This window comes from Archocentrus centrarchus, chromosome 3 (genome assembly GCF_007364275.1).
Source record: "Archocentrus centrarchus isolate MPI-CPG fArcCen1 chromosome 3, fArcCen1, whole genome shotgun sequence".
NCBI classification, from domain to species: Eukaryota; Metazoa; Chordata; class Actinopteri; order Cichliformes; family Cichlidae; genus Archocentrus; species Archocentrus centrarchus.
Window position 1 is genome coordinate 28,442,004 of NC_044348.1, and position 20,979 is coordinate 28,462,982.

General features: G+C 40.7%; 1 protein-coding gene across 2 annotated transcripts; it reads left to right on the plus strand.

The window, feature by feature from the left end:
- Nucleotides 1-1,495: 1,495 nt before the first annotated feature.
- Nucleotides 1,496-4,736, plus strand: irx3a (iroquois homeobox 3a). 2 transcript variants are annotated; one of them, XM_030723837.1, is made up of 3 exons: nucleotides 1,496-1,946; nucleotides 2,483-3,512; nucleotides 3,998-4,736. In XM_030723837.1, the coding sequence occupies exons 1-3, from the start codon at nucleotides 1,728-1,730 to the stop codon at nucleotides 4,063-4,065; spliced, it is 1,317 nt and encodes a 438-aa protein (XP_030579697.1). In that variant the 5' UTR covers nucleotides 1,496-1,727; the 3' UTR covers nucleotides 4,066-4,736. The 2 variants fall into 2 exon arrangements, with proteins under 2 accessions (XP_030579697.1, XP_030579691.1); XM_030723831.1 differs by having other exon boundaries at nucleotides 2,483-4,736.
- Nucleotides 4,737-20,979: the final 16,243 nt, after the last annotated feature.

Here is a 20,979-nt window from a genome sequence, read left to right on the forward strand (position 1 = left end):
GATTAAAGGTTTATACAAGTTCAGAGTTCTTGGAAACCCGGATCGCATTATCAAAACTGAAGGGATTGATGGGATTTTATCTCTCTGTCAATAATATATAAAGACTTATACCATATTTAAATAAAGTGTCTGAAATAATAATTGAACTTTTGCAGTTGTTCTGTAAATGATTAACAAAACAGATGCTGCTACAAAGTCGGATTAAAAGGTGATTAGGGTTGCCCCTTACACATTTTATTTATTGATTCATAGAATTTCAATTCTGACTCTCTTGTTTTGTTTTAATCCGCATGAGTTACAAGAAACATCAGGTTGGATCAAAATTATCAAAAAGATTGCTTTAAGGTGCAGTCTGCCCGGTTGATCGTTTTGTTTTTTTAGTGGATTAAAAGTGTTTATTTTGAATCACTCAATAGTCACTTAATCTCATTATTTATTTATTTATTTATTCGTTATTTGATAATAATTCAATCATATTTTTATTTTATTCTATTTGGCTTGTTTTTTCTTTATTTCATTTATTTCCCGCTCGCGCAGTGTCCTGTCCCAGAATAAACATCGTTGCATCTCAATCCACTAAAATGTTTATTATGACTGTTGTTACTTTACACTTAGTCTTCATTAACAGCATAATGTGCCCATCATCAGCGTCTCCTTTGATGTCAAGTGGTTACAGGCGACCCGTTTGATGTCTCAAATTAAAGAATGACTTTAGCACGATTCTCATGCCACCAAGAGCACATAACACCTCAGACCGGTGTCAGAAAACACAGCTTGCACGCAGCGATGAAGCGACTGAAGAAAAAAAAATGTCCGTAACCTGTGATCAGGGGGCATTTTGAGTCAGTAATTGGGAACACGTTTGTGGAACTCAAGTCCGACACACATTCATTTTAATAAGTAGCATTTTTTTTCTAATTGTGATTAACTGTCCTGCATTGGCTATTAGAAATTTTAAACATCTGTCAATTAAAAAAAAAAAAAAAAAAAAAAAAATACAGATAAACCGGATTAATTCTGTTTTTGATTTAACACTTTTTACCGATACCGTTCCGCAGTTGAGTCTCCAAGTTTAAGTCTCCTGAGAAAACTTTCTTCTGCATTTTTTTTTTTTTTTTTTGTATTAAAAGGAAACTGCAGCCCGAAAAAGTTAATCAGCAAACTGCTTACTTGTATCCGCGTGGTCAAATTTTGTGAATTAATACAAAAATTGCGGTGGAGGACAGACGCGAACAAACAGCAAATGAAATAGATTGGCGAGCCATAAAATGAGATTTGAAACCTCCATTCAAATAAGAGCTCGCGACGTCAGTGCACTTATCCGAAAGAGAAGGGATAGAGACACAGACGGAGAGAGGGAGGGAGGGAGAGAGAGAGTGTGTTTGGTGTGTGGTTTGTATGAGTGGGGTGAGATTTGAGAAATAGGAGGGGCTTCTAAACGACTAGAAATGTCAATCTGAGCAAGGGAGTCCCAATAATCTAAAGCAATCTGTAAGGACCTGACCTTAGTCCATCCAGATCAATAGGGAAGTGAGGGTGGAAAGAAGAAGAAGAGGAAGAAATAAGGGGCGCAACCGGATCGTTTACACTGGCTGTTCCCGAGGAAATATAGACTTCCCTTGCTTGCACCTTTTGTTGCTCACATGCTCACACTGTAAAAGTGGATATCGAGGCAATTCCATTGCTTTGTGTGATTGCAGCAGACTTTTTCCCCTTTTCCTACCACCATGTCTTTCCCTCAGCTGGGATATCAGTACATCCGACCGATATACCCGCCGGAGCGCCAGGGGATCGCCAGCAATGCCAGAGCCGGGACAGAGCTCAGTCCGTCCGGGGCACTTTCCAACGTCCTCTCGACTATGTATGGATCTCCTTTCGCCGCAGCAGCGCAGGGCTATGGAGCGTTTCTCCCCTACTCAAACGACATATCAATTTTCAATCAATTGGTGAGTGGTTCTTCTCTCGCGTAAACTTTTTTGTCGAAGAAATAAGCTGCACATGCCACCGGGATAACTTTATTCGTTTTAAGTTTAAAGTTTAAGAACGCCGTGGTGAACTTTGGAATTGAGTCGTTCGTGAAATTTAGTTAAAAGTGGTTAAAAGTGACACGTTAACTATTTTTAGCACATAAATTCCGGAAACTGGTTGTTTACGAGTTAATAAAAATGATGCAATGTGCTGTGGGACGTTACAGGTAAAGGTGGAGAATCCTCAGTAAAAGTGAAGGTTTCACCTCGCAAATGTTTGCTAAACTAGGAAATGACTTTTTTTTTCATTCATCTGCGATTGGTGATTTAAAGCCATGGCAAAAATACACGAACCTTTGAGTTTGTTTACACTTTATTAAGAGCCCCACTGTTGTCTTTGTGGCTGTAAAATCACGCAGGATTTTGTGGAATATGAAGAAACCCACACAAATTACCTGATGGTACTGATATAATAAGTTTAATCCATCTTACGCGTTGATTCTTTGTTTTTACAGGGTGCTCAGTATGAACTGAAAGACAGTCCCGGTGTCCAGCACCCCGGGTTTGCCCACCATCACCCTGCCTTTTACCCATATGGCCAATATCAGTTCGGTGACCCATCCAGACCCAAAAACGCCACCAGGGAGAGCACCAGCACCCTGAAGGCCTGGCTCAGTGAGCACCGCAAGAACCCCTACCCAACCAAGGGTGAGAAGATCATGCTGGCCATTATCACCAAAATGACCCTCACCCAGGTGTCCACCTGGTTTGCCAACGCCCGGAGGAGGCTAAAGAAGGAGAACAAGATGACCTGGACCCCCCGGAACCGCACCGATGAAGAAGGAAATGTTTACACCAGCGATCACGAAGGGGGGGAGGGGGACAAGAGGGAGGATGAGGAGGAGATCGACTTGGAGAACATCGACACGGAAAATATTGAGAACAAGGACGACTTGGACGACCAGGACGACCTGCATTCAGATATTAAACTCGACGGGAGGAGTGACTCTGAGATTTCTGACGGCTATGAGGATTTACAAGGGCCCGACCAGAGGTTTCTTAAGGCTGTGGGGAAAGAGGGCAAAGATGTACAGAGAGGAGCAGAGCATTTCCACAATCACCGTCACCACACTTTGGACATGAAAACATCCCAACCAAACGGGGAACAACTCAAACTGAACCCGGTATCCGTGAGCTCACCGCCCTCAGAAAACAACCCTGTCCCGGCCCAAAAACCAAAAATCTGGTCTTTGGCAGAGACAGCTACGGCCCCAGACAATCCGCGTAAATCGCCGCAAATGAACGGCAGCAACTCCGCAGGGCCGGCCGCTCAGACCATAATCGCCCCTCACAGACTCATCTCTTCTTGTCCGGTTGGGAAAATCCAGAACTGGACGAACCGAGCCTTTTCGGCCCACCAGCTGGCTTTACTGAACTCAAATCATTATCTGGGACTGGCGAACCAGGCCACTGCCACCGGCCTGGCCCTCTACAGCAGCAGGCAAACGGAGGACAAGAGTCATAGTTCAGAGACTCCAGTTACAGGTACATGTCCTCGTCACTGAGACGCGCATGTATAAATAACTACAAAACAAAGACACTAGTTCATTTCATTTATTTTTATTTTAGACCTTCTTTTGCCTTCTTTGCCTGTTCATGGATTTTTTTTTCTGCCTAGGCCACGCAGATAACCAGTGTTAATGTTACAGCAGAATACAGTGTGTGTGATGTGTGCCTGTGTGTGTGTAACAGCTTGTCCAAGAGGGTTATGAAAATCCTTATCAAAAAGCATTTAAGAAAAAAAATGAAATTGGTGAAAACTGTTCTTAATTATATGCCCCCTTCATTTCTTCATTTGCTGTTGTTACATCTATTTTATATTGAGGTCCATGCGCTTGTATTATGTTTTACATTACGTCCTCAACCCATTTATCATGTCGTTTTAACATTATATTCACTGAAACCCAGGATGAGCTCTGATCAAAGGAAGTTCAATTAATGCATTTTGATTTTCTTTGCTGCAGCTTCAGAAAGATCTAGTGCCTTGGATGCAGAGAAAAAGCTGTTTTTAACGGCTTTCCACGCAGTTCAGAGATAACGAGGCTGTCAATTAATGACATTTGGGAATTTTCTTTTTTTTTTTTTTTCCTGCAATTTCACATTTTCTTTTTAAATGCCACATTTACCCAAATTAGCTTTGTTTCAGTTTTTTTTTTTTGTTTTTTTTTTTTACACGTCTGTGTGCGCTTGGGTTATTTCTTCAAGGCCTACGTTACACTAACTTGTTTAGTCATGCAAATGAGCTCAATGCAAATTCACTCCAGGTTCGTTTTTGAAAGGCAATTGTCACTTTTATATCAATTATTAGTGTGTTTTTTCTATCTCTCTCTCTACATTTTTTTTTTGTTACATTTTGTTGCACCCCTGTGTATTTTAGGCCTCAGAACCAACTAGACCTCAGAACCAGCCATGGTTCTTTTGGCTCTTTCCATAAACCCTCACCCACCCTCTTTTCTTCTTTAATTTTACTCTGAATATGGAATGTAAAATAAGAATAATACATCTCTGTATACTTACATTGTAAGCATGTCCTGTGTAAAACTGCTAATGTAATAATCTATGAACCTGTAGTCTGTGAGTTTTTTTTTTTTGTTTCTTTCTTTTTGTAAGTTCTGTGAGGATTTGATGTTGAAATGTTTTGTATATAAAGTTAAGAATATGTACATACTTGTGAACCAAATTGTACAAGAAAGTCTATATTTTGGCTAATAAATGAACTGCTGCAACTTTAAAAAAAGAAATAATAATAATAAGGCTGGTTTTTGGACGAGGTATTTTGACAGCTGCCTTTGATGGTGGCTGTTACTGTGCACTGCAGCTTGAAATGCATTGCTTTAGTTTTTTGTACGTGTGTTAGTGGACAGCCCGGGGCACAGACTTCATTCTCCGTGGCAGTGATAAGTATATATATTCGAGAGGGATTTATTACACTTTATATAGTGGCGGGACTTAAGGCTAATTAGCCAGTATTGCGGCATATATTTGGATATTAATGTTGTGGGATTATCCCAATAGAGCCGTAGCGCGCGCATTAATATTTCGAATAATTCTTTCATTCATTTTCACCAGAAATTATCGCCTATCGAGAGACTTTAAGTAATGAATGACTGTTAAAGCATCGCTGGTACTTGGTCATAATGGCTCAATTGATCCTGAAGGTGGATTTTGGCTTGGCAGTGCAACTCCCAGATCTCATCATGCTCAATTTGTAATGATTTTGCTCTTCACATATATCATACATTTTCCACAGCTTATGCTGCTCTGTGGTATAATTGTAATATATCGTGACTGTATGACTAATAATAACATCATTTATTTTGTTTGCCCGTGATGTGATCATTTGCATGCGTGAGCCCTTATCAGAGGAAGTTTATGTAAACTTAGTGTTGGAGCTCCCTCTACAGTCACTTGCAGTCGTCCATGTTCTGATGCACTGACACGCTTTCAGCTCAAGTATTCTGTGTTTTTCTGCCCATTCCTAATTAATCCACACTTTGATTTAAAATTCGATAGTAACATTTTGCACTTATAATTCTGTCACAAGGAAATACTTTTACGACCTGTTTTTTAAGCCTTTGCATTATTTTATGACGTAAATGCGCAGCGCACTTCCTCAGAGTGTTTTGCATTTCTCTTTAATACTTTAACATGTCTGTGAGTTTTTATGTAAGATTTATATTTTGCCCCAAATGCTAAAATTTATTTCATAAAACAAAAAGGGCATTTTCCTCTGAGGTGATAAGAAGCATACCTTTTCGTGTATGAGCCACACATTTAAAGCACAGTAAACAAACCAGTTACAGTTATATAGATTAAATTCTTGCTTTTCTTTTCTTTGATTTGGTTTATTTTGAAGTTTGTTTGTTTTTTTAGTAAAATCTTTTATGGCTGTCAAAGCCAATTTGAGTATTGCGAGACTTGTCAGTTGCGGTTTATAGCATATTCCTTTATTTATTTTGTATTTTATTTTATTTTTTACGATCGTACTTTTAAAAGTGGATCGAATAAAAAAGGTGAAATATGAAGGGAAAAAAAACACTAATAAAAAGCCGTCCATAATCCCGTTGCCCTATGCAAACTTTGCAGAATTATTAACTTCTAAATGTCTAAGTAATCCACGTAAACCAAACTATCCTAAATTTAAAAAAAAAAAAGACCTTTACATTTAAAAGGAATTTGATCTATGATTGCATTTATATTTTTAACATATACCAGATTCAGCTGGCCAGCCATTAATGCAACCATTTTTTGTCATTCAGGGCAGGAAAAGCAGATGAAAAGCGCTGATTCGCTCGAGCCGTATCCTCTCTAGGTTTAGGATGTGCTTTAAACAAACCCCAACTTAGCCAAGACAAAGGCTCCGGAGCCTTTAGCAGCTCTGGAACTCCTCTCACCATGTTGCCTTCCTGTATAATCAATTATCTTGCTTGAGAGCCGCATCTAACCACGCCATGCATATTCATAAAAGGCATCAGCCAGCTCACTGATGTAATCGTTTTCTGTTTTTTTTTTTTCTTTTTTGTTGTGATTTCATTTTTTTAAGAAGCCGTCATTACACTCAGACTGACGGGTCCTAATTATATAATACTAAGCTAAATTTGTTCATTTGAAATGGTGCAGGATATTACGATTAAAAAAAAAAAAAAAAAAAAAAAAAAACCTTAAAAAAAAATGTCCATGGATGAAATACATTTACTAAAACAAGTCTGTATCTTAAATTCTTAGAGATTTACATCAGTCTATTAAAAATAGAGCACACAAACAAATGGCTCCCTGTAAGGACAGCTAGCTCCATGTAAGCAGATTGAATCATATCATAAATAAGGATGCTTATTTCCTCATAGTTCACAGGAAGTTTCTTCCTAAGGGGCCCACAACAAGCCTCGTCTTGATCATGAGAATTCAGCTGAGATGCTACTGAAGGGCCCATGATCACGTCTAGAGCTCAGGGCCTCTCCTCTGATCAGTGCATGAAATTAGGGATTAAAATGCCTTTGCAGAAACAAAGTAATCATGCCTGCTTATGTCACCAAAGGTGTCCAACCTGCTCCTGGTTACAAAGAGCAAATGGAATGCATTAGCTAACATTTTGTTCAGAGCTACACAGGGACCATTTCCAGTGGGGCATGGTGTGTCACTCGTTTTCTTGCACGTTAAGTGGATGTTCTCTTGGCTAATGAGCAATAATCAACACTGACTCCTCTTCTTATTTCTGAGGTCCATGCTGTGTTAAATGCTCAGAGGGTGCGAGGCACACTGTAGCTCTGCAGCACTGAACTCCCTAACAAAACACAGGTTAATCTACTCAACAAAAGGCTGTAAGAAAAGCAGAGTTATAACTGAATAGAAAAAAAAATAGAGAAGCAAATATGATATCACTTTTCCCCAAATCAGGGGTCTAAAGAAAATTGTGTTCAATATTATATGCCTCTGAAGGCATATTTGTGTGGCTACATGTAGCGGCTACATATGTAAATAGATTTTTTAAAAATACAGATTTCAGATTTATAAAGCAATATGTTCTTAATTATACTCTCTGTCTTGTAATCATACATTAACTGATAAATATTATCAAGAGTGGGGAAACACATATAAATTTGACACAGTGAAAATAAATTGTATTTCATTTCCCATCTAATCACATTGCTTACATTGTTCACTGTTGAGTGCTGCTCACTTTTGCCCTCAATATTCTGAGACAGGACTACATACATGGGGAGACAAGTAATGCACTCTTAAACGGCCATTTAGAGGTGGAAAAAAAATCTGAGAAAGATGGAATCATTAAAAGGAAATCTAATCTGTCTTTCGAAGCATTCATTGATCTGGGGAAAGGTGCACGCTGAAAGGGTCTGGCCAATGGAGTCATCAGAGGGCCGTATGTGAATAGGGAGAAACCGTGGAGTAAATAAACACTAGAGCAACCCATTGGAGGCGACCAGAGGTGCGATGTGAAAGAATGGGCCGCTGCAAATAAAGAAGGTCACTCTTGTGTTTTCACCTCATCCAACCCTTCTGTCATTGTAACTCCACCACCAGTGCCACCTTCTCCTCCTTCAAGCCCCAGCCTGGACCGTTCAGCCACACCCCCCTCCTGCCACAGAGACATACAAATGTCACCTCCTTTGTAGACCTAGTCAGGGTTAGAAGCAGCCCACTATCTTTGTGTAGTGGACTAATCCTTTTATGAGCCACTGTCGACCGCGCCCACACCCAGTGCTTGCCCAGTCCATGAGAGGGGCCGTCCTTTTGCAAGCGCTGAGCTGACTGCAGGAGGAGCGGTGATCTGCTCTCAGGAACACATGTTCCACACACCACATGCCTTCATATACAGGCTTACAGTCCACAGCACTCCATTGCAACTTGTAACAGAAATTGCACTCTAGAGCTGAAGGGAGAGAACGGGGAGAGCTCAATTTTGGCCCTTCCAATGATATGCGACTTCTGTGCCTCCTGCATGTTTTATGGCACATTCATTATTGAGAATGTAAGTGAAAGTGCACAGCAACATGTTAAAGAATAGCCAGGGAGCAGGGAGAGAGGGGTTGTTGTGTTTCTCCGGGTTGTGCAAAGGACAAAAGGCCCAGAAGGAGTGACATTCTCTAGGCCCGAAGTGGGAGAGAGGGAGGGCACTGATTTCATGCCTTTTGTTGATCGAGGTTATAGAGAGGAATTCTTTCACTGAATCCGAAAGGCAACAAGTGGGGAAGGGGGTAACAGGGCGACTGGCCAGAGGGAGAGGCGACGGGGCTTTTGCCGTTCACCCAGCTGAAAGATTGTGCTTTTCTCAGCCCCTTTCAGATCCTCATACAGGCCCGAGTTACAGGGCAATTATGGAAATGCAGCTTTGAAGCCAAGCATAGCCTTCCTCCACTTCTTCCTCAGGACAAAGCAAAAGCAGCAAGGGTCTTTTATGCCCCCTCTTCTATAAAACATGTTTCAGGCCAAGTGCATGTTTCTAACATTTTTTTAAATGCCTCAAAAAAAAAAAAATTGTAGTATGTGCCAACATTTGTGAATACCCTTTTTAAAACTGTGTTAAAAAGAAATTGCAGGAGCAATGTTTTCACTGAATTATTAAAGGAATTTTTTTTTTTTTTTACACATTTCTGGAGAAAATGTGTACTCTAACATTTCTCCACTCTGTTAATCTGCCAGTAAAGCACTGGCCAAGGAGATAAGCAAAGGGGTGGGCTTGAAAAAAAGGCCGGCCCTCAAAGCTGCTTCCAAACAGCTGCACAATTTTACCAGCCTCATGTCCCCACTCCACACCTTCTCCACTCACACGTCACTAACAGAGGCCCAGCAAACCATCAGCCCTGTGCTTTCTTAGCTTTGTACATTAGTCAGCGGTGTAGCACAGAATTTCACCACCTCGTGTGAACTAATAAGACACATTTTCTCCAGCTTTTGAGAGGATCGCAAGAGAGTGATGTCTCTACATCACCCGACACAGCAGAGGCCTTGTACAACAGTGCCTTTACACTCTGAGGGTATCTGACAAATGCCAATACTCCAGCTTTCACTCATCACTGTTAATGAGAGGACATATTTTGGACGTTTCCAATATTTGTACAGACTTCATACATTATGAAGGCACTTTTATTCACAGTACCAGGCAAAGAAGACAAGGGTGGGGTAAGGCAGGGGTGTATTCATGAGTTCTTAGGATTGGTTGACTGCTGAAGGGAACTTAATAAATTCTTCCTCCTTGGAACACTGTCAAACAAGTCCTTTCTTACATCTCCCATGAATACATTACCAGCAAGCTTGATTGATTAGAGACCCTCGCGAGAGGGTGAACCGATGAACCGACTCCCCCGGTGTGATTAATAGACTTTATTAAGAGAGTCCTCTCCTTTTTAATAATGGTAATGTAAAGGAAGGCGCGGAGTGGGTGGGGGTGTGCAGGAAGTCTAACGATGATCACTGGTGCTGTCCCTCTCTTTGATCCACATCCTCTTCAGTTTGAGTTCATTTTCACAACCTCAAACTGGCTATATCCATCACCTCCCTATCAGAGCCACACTTTGCAGATATGAGGTTCTTTTTATATACTGTTTTCACTTTTGTGCCTGCCAATATGAGCCTCTTTAATACAGCTCTCCTGGGTAATACGAGAAGCTGGATTGATTTGGATTTCTACTAACAGTTTACGGCTAAATGAAATTGACTCAGTATTCGTGGAAGATCTTTAACAGACTGCATAACAGAAATTAAGCTTCATCCTGCACCTAGTAGCTGCAATATGATATACTGTGGCAGCTTGAGTGTGTATTATGATAGGAATGTGTATTTGTACTTATAATTTTCTATGTAAAATAAAAAAAAAAAAAAAACTCTCAAATTGCAGTTTCTCTCATTTATTTTATTTTTCTTATCAGGGCTTCTTACATGATCACTCTAAAATCAAAAGTACTGACACCTGACCTTCTTATGCTTGTTTTTCTTGTACTTTTATTACAAATAATGTTAAAACTAGTACATGAATGTCTGTTTGGGTTCCTAAGTGGTAGGTATGTGTATCAAAACGGCTTGTTAGTTAATCATTGTTCTTGAGAACTAGTGTGGTGTTAGGCAGAGGGTAAACCATGTACAGGAAATTATTTAGCCACCCAGAGCTGAGCCTGCTTATCAGCACAACACGGGAACAACAGAGACTTTACCAGCACTGGACACGACAGCTCCAACTTATCACCATGCTGTATTTTGCAATATCCCACCACAAGTGATTCATCCGAGCACGGATATCACAGATAGGGCTATTCACATCCCAGCACATTACTGCACGACCCAGACAGATTCTGTTTGCTTTGCTGCTACAAACCAGACACACCTACACAGTCATATATGACATCACCAGACAAGCCATGTAAACCTGAGAGGGAGGTCGATAACAGCAGGTGAGAGGGCTTCGCTGTGTAATGATGATGCCTACCAGTGTCTAAGTTGTAAACCCTGTTATTGATTCTCTTCAGTTCAACTGTTCAGGCTCCACAATCTAGCACGCTTGAAAGTCTGCAGTAATGTGTCTGCATAGAATCCAATATCCGTTACTATTAATGAATTCTGACAAGCAGCTCAACCTTTGTATTTTATTTTGACTTAACCAAGTTAGTCCCACTGAGAGCACGATCCTGTTTCCAAGGAAGACCTGGCCAAGACCGCAGTCATACATTTGGTTACAGTAATTTAGAACAAATTTAGTAAAAATAAACACATTTAATATTAAGAAAAAGAAAATAGAAAGTCAGCGAACAAGGCAGAGAATGCGAGACACAGAAGACAGACTAAGAAAGGCACAGTGCTAAAACAGTAAACATATGTTTATAGAAAGTGTTTACAGTGGGTTTTAGTAGGGGTATAAATAATGGATTTGCCAGTCTATCATCTAGTATGAGGCTGGGTGACATGTTTCCTCGTACTCCACGGGGAGTTTGAAATATATATGCTAAAGGCAGAGGAAAAGAAGAGGCAGAGAAAGTTCTCTATTCTTCTCAACTTTCTTTGTGCTTAAATAAACCTGTTGTTGTGTGCATTGTCAGCCAATCCAGCATGACACCTCACAGCCAGATAATGGCATTGCCATGCAAATTAGAGATGGGAAGAGCTATGCTATGACCAGTGTGTGTGTGTGCGTGTATGGATGTGCGTGCATGCATGGGTGCATGCATGTGCGTGTGTGTTTGTGTGCCTTCATGCACGCAGCTCTTTCGTTGGTATTTATTAGTGAATGAAATGGTAGCGGAGTTCAGCTGTGCCACATGGATAGATTGGTGCCTTGTTTTTGACAAAGCAACTAAATGCATATTAAAGGAGGATTGTTGAGCCACATTCTGCTTTCAGTCAGCTGTCCCGTGTAGTTCTGGAAATCTCCCTCATGTACTAAAGACAAGTTGCCTGAAGACATCACAGAAAAAAATTAAAGATGATGGTTTTGTCGTAACCTGAATTGCCAAGTACAATAACAAAAATAATATTTCCTCATGTGGCTAAAATGATTTCGATTATAGAGTTACACCTTTACATGACTTTACATGCAGCGTTGAGGGCCAGTGCTAAACGTGCTATTGACACTAAACAGTGTGTTTAGAGTCACAAAATACATCACATTATTACAGCAAGTCAATGAGCATGTGAGAGTGATGAGAAATATTTCTTGGTGTATTCATTTAATAATTACTAATTACATGACCTCCTCCAGCAGTCATTTGAAAAGATCTAATTTAGGGAATAAAAGCTGAAACTATCTACCTAAATGCACCTCGATTTAGAGATAGGATGGGAACTAGGAAGTGTGTTCTTGTGAGACAGAGGGTGGAAAAGTGTCTGAACAAGCCAAGTATTCAGTGAAGTATGAATGCGCCCTGCCACCTCCAGCTGTGTAGACTCTTAAGTTTTGTCCCTTGGCTCCAACTGGACACAATGAAGTGGCGCTCTCACAAATAGAGAGGGGTGGGCACCTTGTTATTGTCTCCCCTTCCAGAAGGGCCAGTAAGACCCGCCTCCTTCTGTTGTCATGCTAAGACAGCAGCGTTCACTGGAACTGTACCCCTATTCATACATCAGACTCAAACCCACGCTCACTCAGGGACAAATGTGGTAGCTGTATTCAGTTTCCTCCTACTAATGTCAACACTTCCTCTCAAAGACAAAACCCATGCAGTTCTTGAGGAAATTAACTTTGGTTCCTCAGATCTGTGAATATGTTCAGCTAGCTGATGACTTTAAGGGCAACTAATATGGACTTTGAGTTCCCATGGGTCTCATCACCGAGAAGCACAGACTTCATCTGTAAAAGACCATGAGAACAGGCATATCTAATGTCATTTTACAGGTAGATAGAGCAGGAGATTGGGAAGTAATTGGAAGTAATAACAGATAGCTTGCTTTCAGTCCCACAGGACTCCTTTCTTCCTCCACCCCCAATTTCCCAGAAGATTTCTCGGCATATTTGCATTCACTTGAAAGAAATATACAGTGGATGAACTGTGACCTTTGTTCCCCTTCCCTGAAGGTCACCAGTCCATTTTACATACACAGATGAGGCCCTCTTTTCCGGAAATGATAAGACAAACAGAAGAGAAGAGGTAAGGTCAGCAAGTTAAACCAACAGCTAGAATGACAGTTAATTGGCCAGAGGGTAGTGTAACTGTCATCCATTTCCCCTGGGCTGACTTGGGAAGACTCCCCCGACTGCCTCCACTTGCTCTCCTGAGACCTCCACTCCGCACAAGAACGTTCACTTATCAGCTGTCTCCCACAGGTTCAACCAGTGGACATTGGCGCAGGGGAAAACAAAATGATTATATTGCCTCCGATTTGATTATTACTTCATCATTATTGTTTATATTGTGGTTATACACAATAAAGACTGTGACAAGTGAGGAGATGAAATGTCAGAGTGAATTACAGGCATATGCAAAACCTGGCCACAAATCAGCTGGCAGAACTAAAAGGTCTTTCTTGCTAATTGCTCATATCCTACCAGCAGTGAGAGACGTCGAGCCGACAGATAAGACCATGTGTAAGGATGATTCGACCCATGGTCTAATGACTTGTTTAGTCCTGAAGCAGTGACACATGGCATAGAAGCTCTTGGGTCTTCTGCGTGTGTTGTGTGTGTGTGTGTGTGTGTGTGTGTGTGTGTGTGCAAAGACAGGGGGAAGACAAGGGAAAATAACTCTGTGCACATTACTCGGAATAAGTGGGTTTGAGTGGGTGTGTGCAGGAGGAGACCACATGCATATATAAGGATGAGTGATGGTTTTAGCAGAATCTGTCTGCCTGATTTCGCAGGGCCTGGGTTTGGGGATGTGAAAGGCGAGAGAGAGTGTGTGCGTGTGGGAGATAATAGGCCTTTCTCCACGCTGCTCAACGTTCCACTGGCACACAGCTGGTACACAGCTGGCCATCCAACTTAACTGTTCTAGTACTTTTTCCCCCTTCTGAACCCTCCTTCTCCAGCACCACCCAGCCCCCCTAAAGAATGCCAGACATGCAGGGTAAGGGAATATGGGGGACGAGGGTCAAGAAAGGAAAAAAAAAACATTAGCCTTAATGGAGAGGATGAAGAAGGAAGTTATGATGAGGCCCACTACGCCCAAGATCCAGCTGGGGTTTGGTCGGTGGGAATCCACCAGTGACAGACAGGTGTTCCTCAACAGCCAGACTAAGCCAGTTCATCCTCATCTGCCCTGTGGCAGACACAGATAATCTTCAGGCTTCTACTGTTCCCCAAAAATAGCAGCTAGTTTTTCCGTCCATTCTCAGAAACAATAATTGTCAGGTAAATTATACTTCTGGGCGAAAAAAAAACTATACCAGGTAATCAATACAAAGATGAAATAGGAACATTCTCATGTCTTAAACTAAAGCAATCTTATTTTGTTACAAGGACCTGCAGAATTACTGTTGTGCACCCACAGTGAGCTGGGATGAAATATTAAGTTTGCAAAAATACCAAGTATGCCTTTAATTTATTTTAGTGATTTATGGGTTTCATTGGGCTTCCTCTGGGATACAGGTTATTAAAAAATACATTAAAACTATGTAAATAAATAAAGCACATGCACGCTTTCAAACCCAACATGAGTTATGCCTCCATACTTTAAAATTATTTAATCGGTGATGACAGTTGACAGAGCATATCATGCGCCACCAAATCAGAGAAGGTAATTACATCTTGAAATGGGGCAGCCATTTTGTATCCACCATTGTCGAATAATTTATTCATGACTAATCTAAAACTGCTTGTTTTGCAAAACTATGCACTGTAAAGAGCCACAGATACTGAGGATGTTACAAAAATTCGTTCTTTTGTGTTTTTTTTAGCTATCCTAAAAGTGGATCTGTAACATAGTCTGCGACCAGTAAAAAAAAAAAAGTGCCTACTTCTGGCCATCAGCGCCAATGACTACATTCTAGGGTCATGTACATAAATAAGTGAATATATTTTAAAGGAATGCAAAATAGCAGACATGTTAGAACATCCTATCTAAGCTGGAAGTTTTTGTTTTTTTTAATCTAAAATTGTTAAAATATCTCTTAAGGCACCTGTGTTTCCTCTGGGGAGCGGAAACAGGTTGGAGTGCCTAGAAAAAGAAAGTCCGATGTCCCCCTCCTATCACAAAAGTCACTTAAGGCGCCAGCATGAAAATGGTATAAAATGGTACAAGCCAGTCTGCCCATCTATGGGTTTTCAGCAGTAAAATGCAGCGCAGCGGATTTTGGGTTGAACTGCTCACTAACAAGCAGCAGGAGTAACACTTAAAATTCAACAATGAAACATTTTTGGTGAGTACCTTTTGTTGCAATGTGCAAATCTGTCAGTTATATCTGTTGGTAGTGTCCAAATACTCACATTTATTTACTTGTGGGTTTGTACTTGCTGGCTGTAACGCGCACCAATATTCAGCACACTTTCACCATAATGACACAGTGAATCCTGCCTACAAGAGCCTATTGTCATCGCACTGCTTCACAATTTAAAAGACAACTGATGAATCTGAACTATCTTGCATGGATGCACTTCTACCTGTGCTATCAACGGTATGCAAAAGATAGGGCACTTCAAATTACATATCTCCATTTGCATACAAATAGCCCGGTTTGCTGTTTTTGTCATTGGGCAAAGTAGATGAACCGCATGATCATGAGGTTGCGGGTTGGGAGTGATTCAGATAAGGAGTATGCTCTGTTGAGGACAGCAAAGCACATCCAGATGACTGGGACACAACACTCTTACACAATATAACTCAGAGAAACACAAGCAGCACAGTTTACACAGGGCTATAATCTAAAATAAGATGACTCTCAGCAGAGCTACAAATTAAATAAAGCCAGAACCTGGATTCCATTATCATGTCTCCCAATGCCTACATTTTTATAACATTTAAATGGCAAAATAAATATGAACACTGCTGTATCAAACAAAGCTCTAACCAGTGTTTGTTTTTGTGGGAATGCTCTGTGAAATGAAAAGCTATCATGGTAAACACAGCCTTTTCTACCTAAAATTTGTGCCTGGCACCAAATGTTTCTGAGTGTAGTAATTGCTGGCAGATTTGTAGATGTGTGTTTTAATTAGCCTTGACAGGCTGCTGATGGCATTACAGAAGTTGTTCCCATCAAACAGGCCCCAGAAATGGAAAACCAGCAGAGATCAACCATGTGTGCTTGCTGCAGTAATTCGAAATAAGCCGCAAGGTAATGGTAATACCCAGCAACTATATGAATGATGTACACCAGAGCAGCTGCCTAAAGATGTTGTTAATGGGGTCACTTTTGAAGGTTGTGTGCAAAATAATGTGTAGTTCTTAACCAATATGAGCAAGTTTGTAAGATCGGTTGATTTAAAAGCAAAACGTCTTAATTGTTTTCTTAAATTACAAGATTAAATCCCAAACTTGCTATACAAGAAGCAAATTGGAACTCTCGTCTTCTCTGAAATGAACACATGTCACCTCCACGTTGCCTTTGAAATTATAGCTTATAATAGGCCTCTGTTATCTGAACACAGATCTCGAGAGCTGCTCGCCTTGCACACACACACACACACACACACACGCACACGCACACATTCAACATTAGAGTTATCACTCCCTATAATCCACAAGAACCTTTAGGCCTTGTATCCTCCCACTGACTCCCCTTGCACCTCATCTACCCTGTGCTAACACAAACCTCCTCTTATGTGGCTTCCCCTTTCCCCCAGCGTGGGATCCACATCACTGAGACCGTAGCCGCCATGGAAGGCCTTTTTCCACTTCTACAGCCCCGTTCGGCCAAGATTTATTAGACACTTCGACCAAAATGTAATTTTCACCATGTTGGTTTTTTTGAGCGAGGGGAGTGGGGAAGGGGTTTTTGGTGCTTTGAGAGTCACGTCTATTCAGCTGGATTGGTAGGACAGCTCACTCCAACACCAATACCCCAAACCCGCAGAGACAGCTAAGTGATTTATTGGCCTCTTTTTATTGAGAGGGCTAGCGAGAGAATGAGAGAGAAGCATAAGTAAGAATAACAGTGTAATTGAGCCCATCTGTAATGTTGCACAGTGTAAAGGTAACATAGGTGGAGGTATTTAAATAGGTTTAGGCTTTAATGGAGAACTGTGGGGAAAGAATTTTTGTTGTCAAACAGGATTTCCTGTAACTTATCAAAACGTGTCCTTTGATTTCTTTAGTAGCGTTATTAGCTTGGGTGTGATGCTTTCATTAAACCATCTTTAAAATATGTATTATTTCTTTGTACCTTTGTGCTACTACCATCCTGGATGTACTCTACTGGGGTTTATCTTCTGGAAAAAGTAAGTATGATACTTTTGTCTTATCATGACATGTTATAATTCAAACGCTGAGATTTTTTTTTTCTTTCTTTTGCATTAATCCAAGTTTCAAAATGTTACCCAGAGAAAATCTGTGTAGCCTAATCTTGGCACATTCCCACACCAGATAATGGTTTCCATGAACAAGGCCTTGGTGTAAGAGACAGACACTCTGAACTCTGTAGAAAAGAACAGTCTTCACCATTGTAGGGTGAGTAAATGTACCTTATAAAACCCAGGAAATTACATGGAATATAAGTGATGTACCATTCTGTGGTTGCACTCAGGAGACACACAGACTTCAAGGAGACAGCTCACAGAGATCACAGCCAGTGAATCATAACATTTCAAAGAAAGGCAGGATAGACAGATGGAGGAAGAATGAAAGAGATGGAAAGAGACGAAACGGGACAGACTGAATGACTGACATATAGATAAAGGAAAATTAGACAGTCAGGGGAAAGGAGTAGAGAGAGAGGCAAAGGGAAGGTGAGAGGGCCGAGATAAAAATCACACCCTGAATCCCATTTCTTTTACCAATACAGATGTCCAGAGTGAATAAATAATGAAGTATAACGGTTTCACAACAACATGTTAGATTCCCAGTGAACTGGCAAACTAACATGGGGCTCCGACTTCTTCTATCTGTTCTCTGGCTAGGACTTAGGTGCCCTCTGCCCCAAGAGAACCTTTCAGACCCGTAACTTCACATCTCCATGAAAATCAAGCCCAAAAGGATAGGCCTGGCAAACACATAGGGATGTGTGACTCTTGGTGGCTGAGTTACGTGTGTCACACTAGTCTGAGAAGTAGCGTCCCTCCTTCATGACTGACCAGGCTAAATATATGCATTTCAGTAGGCACTTACACACTGCTTCCTTTATTAGTGAGCATCAGTATTATGTTACTGAATTTGAAGTAATAGTGGTGATAAGACCAGTTTAGATTTAGTTTGATCATTTTGAGGGATGCTTTAGCTAATCAAACTGAAACTTGTGAAACAGTTGTTAACACTATTCATTTAAATTGTATAGACATTGTTCAGCTAGTGCCATTTTAAAGATGCTGATGCAAAAGTCACAAAAACTGCAGTTCTTCCTCAAATGTCTGCTTTAAGACTGGATCCAAAAGCAAGTCAGTTTGCACAGGCATCTACAGTCAGGGTAAAAATAAAGCACACCCTATGTGACTTCTATGGTTTTACTCATTAGGGCATAATAAAAAATATATATATCTTCTCCTCACCTGAGATGAACAAGAGCACTTGACCTATTACACCATGTCATTATTTATTTAACAAAAGCTAAGCTAAAATGCAAAAGTAATATGTGAAAAATTAAAGCACACCCCATAATTCAATAGCTTACATAACCACTTTGAGCAGGAAATATTTGAATTAACTTGAAGTAATCATGTCCAAAGGACCAAAGGACATTATTCCAGACATCTTGAGGTTTGGTCAGATGCAGCTTTATAAATCTGACCAGTGCTCTCATGTTCATGTTTTAGACAGCAGAGGCTTTCCCCTGACAACCCTTCCAAACAAGCTGCATTTTTCTGTCTTTTTCTAATTGTACTGTCATAAACATTAACATTTAATATGCTAACTGAGGTCTGTAGAGCCTGTGATTGAGCTCTTGGATTTTGGCCTTGGAGTGAGTTTCCTGGGATGCCCACTGCTGGAAAGATTGGCAACTATCTTCGATGTTTTGCATTTGTGAATAATTTTTCTCACTGTAGAATTATGGACTTCAACATGTTTGGAAATGGCCTTATAACCCTTCCCAGATTGGTGGGCAGCACCAACTGCTTTTGATAAGATATCGGTCCTCCTTGGCATTGTGTTAACACACACCTGAACGCCCCAGACCAGCATTCATTCATCCCTCGATCCATTTTCTTCTGCTTAGCCAATTTAGGGTCAGGGTGGAGTGGAGCATTACGCAGCTGCCACAGAGCAAAAAGTTGCTGGTCTGTCGTAGGGCTGCTCCAGATCACCAAAATGCCAAAATGTCTGCTTTTATAGAGGTGGTCACACCTGCTGATGGTCATCTAATCAAGCACCTGGCTGTTACTTAATGTCTTAATTCCTATGGAAGCAATAAGAGTGTACTTAGGCTTTTCACACAATGAATTAATAAATAGTTTTTTGGTAAATAAATAATGACAATGTAATATGTCATGTTTTATAGTTCTGAGGGACTAATAAAGGTGTTCATTCGTATTCATTCATTCATATTCATTCATTCATTCATATTTACCTGATTTCAAGCCCTGCTAAGGACTAGATTATTTTTATTACACTGGGGGAAATAATTATTTGCTCCACTGCTGAATTTGTAAGCTTGCTCACTTATAAAGAAATGAGCAGTCTCTAATTTGTATGGTAGTTTCATTTTAATGGAGAGAGACAGAATATCAATCAAAATTGAGAAAAAAAAATTACATAAAAGTTATACATTAATTTGCATGTCATTGAGTGAAACGAGTATTTGATCGTCTACAACCCAGCCAGAATTCTGGCTCCCACAGACTGGTGACTGTAATCAATCAATCAATCAATCGGTCATTTACAGATACTCCTGATCTCAACTCGTTATGTGTATAAAGCACACCTGTCCATGTCCACAACAACTTCTCCACCACCATGGCCAAGACCAAAGAGCTGTCAAAGGACATCAGGGGCAAGGTTGTAGACCTGCACAGGGCTTGAATAGGCTACGACACCATCAGCAAGAAGCTTGGTGAGAAGGTGACAACTGTTGGTGTGATTATTCAGAAATGGAAGAAATATAACATGATCATCAAGCGCCCTCAGACAGGCGCTGGAAGCATGATCTTACCTCAACGAGTGAGGATGATCACAAGAAAGGCGGTGGATCAATCCAAAATTACACAGGAGGAGCTCATTAATGATCTGAATACACTTGGGACCACAGTGCACCGGAGGCCCAATGGATGGGGCCAAGGTCATGGAGCGGCCCAGCCAGTCTCCAGCCCTCAACTTTTATGCAATGTGTTTTTTCTTCCTGCATTTTTGGTTGATAATCTCTCTCTCTCTCTTTCTCCCCATTAAAAAGAAACTACCATAAAATTAGAGACTGTTTATTTAATGTAAGTAAGCAAAATTACACATTCAGCAGGGGATCAAATGATTATTCCCCCACTATATGACCTCATATGTACATGCTGATGAGGTTGTGTTAGTTGCCAGCAGTAGTGCTCCTTAATGAATTAGAGGTGGAGATGTTATCAGAACAAGTATGTAATTGGCAGGGGTGGATGGCTCAAATTTGTGAGCACACTCCCTAAGACTTTGCTCCATCCTGTAACTCTTCACTTAATCTTCACCAATATCAAAATCAATATTTAATATTGATTTTAATTTAATTAGTGCACGTATCTTGCCGGACACAGCCTTCTGAAAAAAAAGAGAGAGAGAGATTTGCACTTTTCCACACATGGCACAGCAAACATAATCTTGGTAAATAATGTTTTGTGCTCCTCTACACATGTAGCAGGTCAGTTGTCATGCACAGGTTTCAGTTTACAATGATCCAACCCTCCTCTGGCTAATTCCTGGACTCCACCCGAGTCTCACCCACAAAGCCACACATAGTTCCC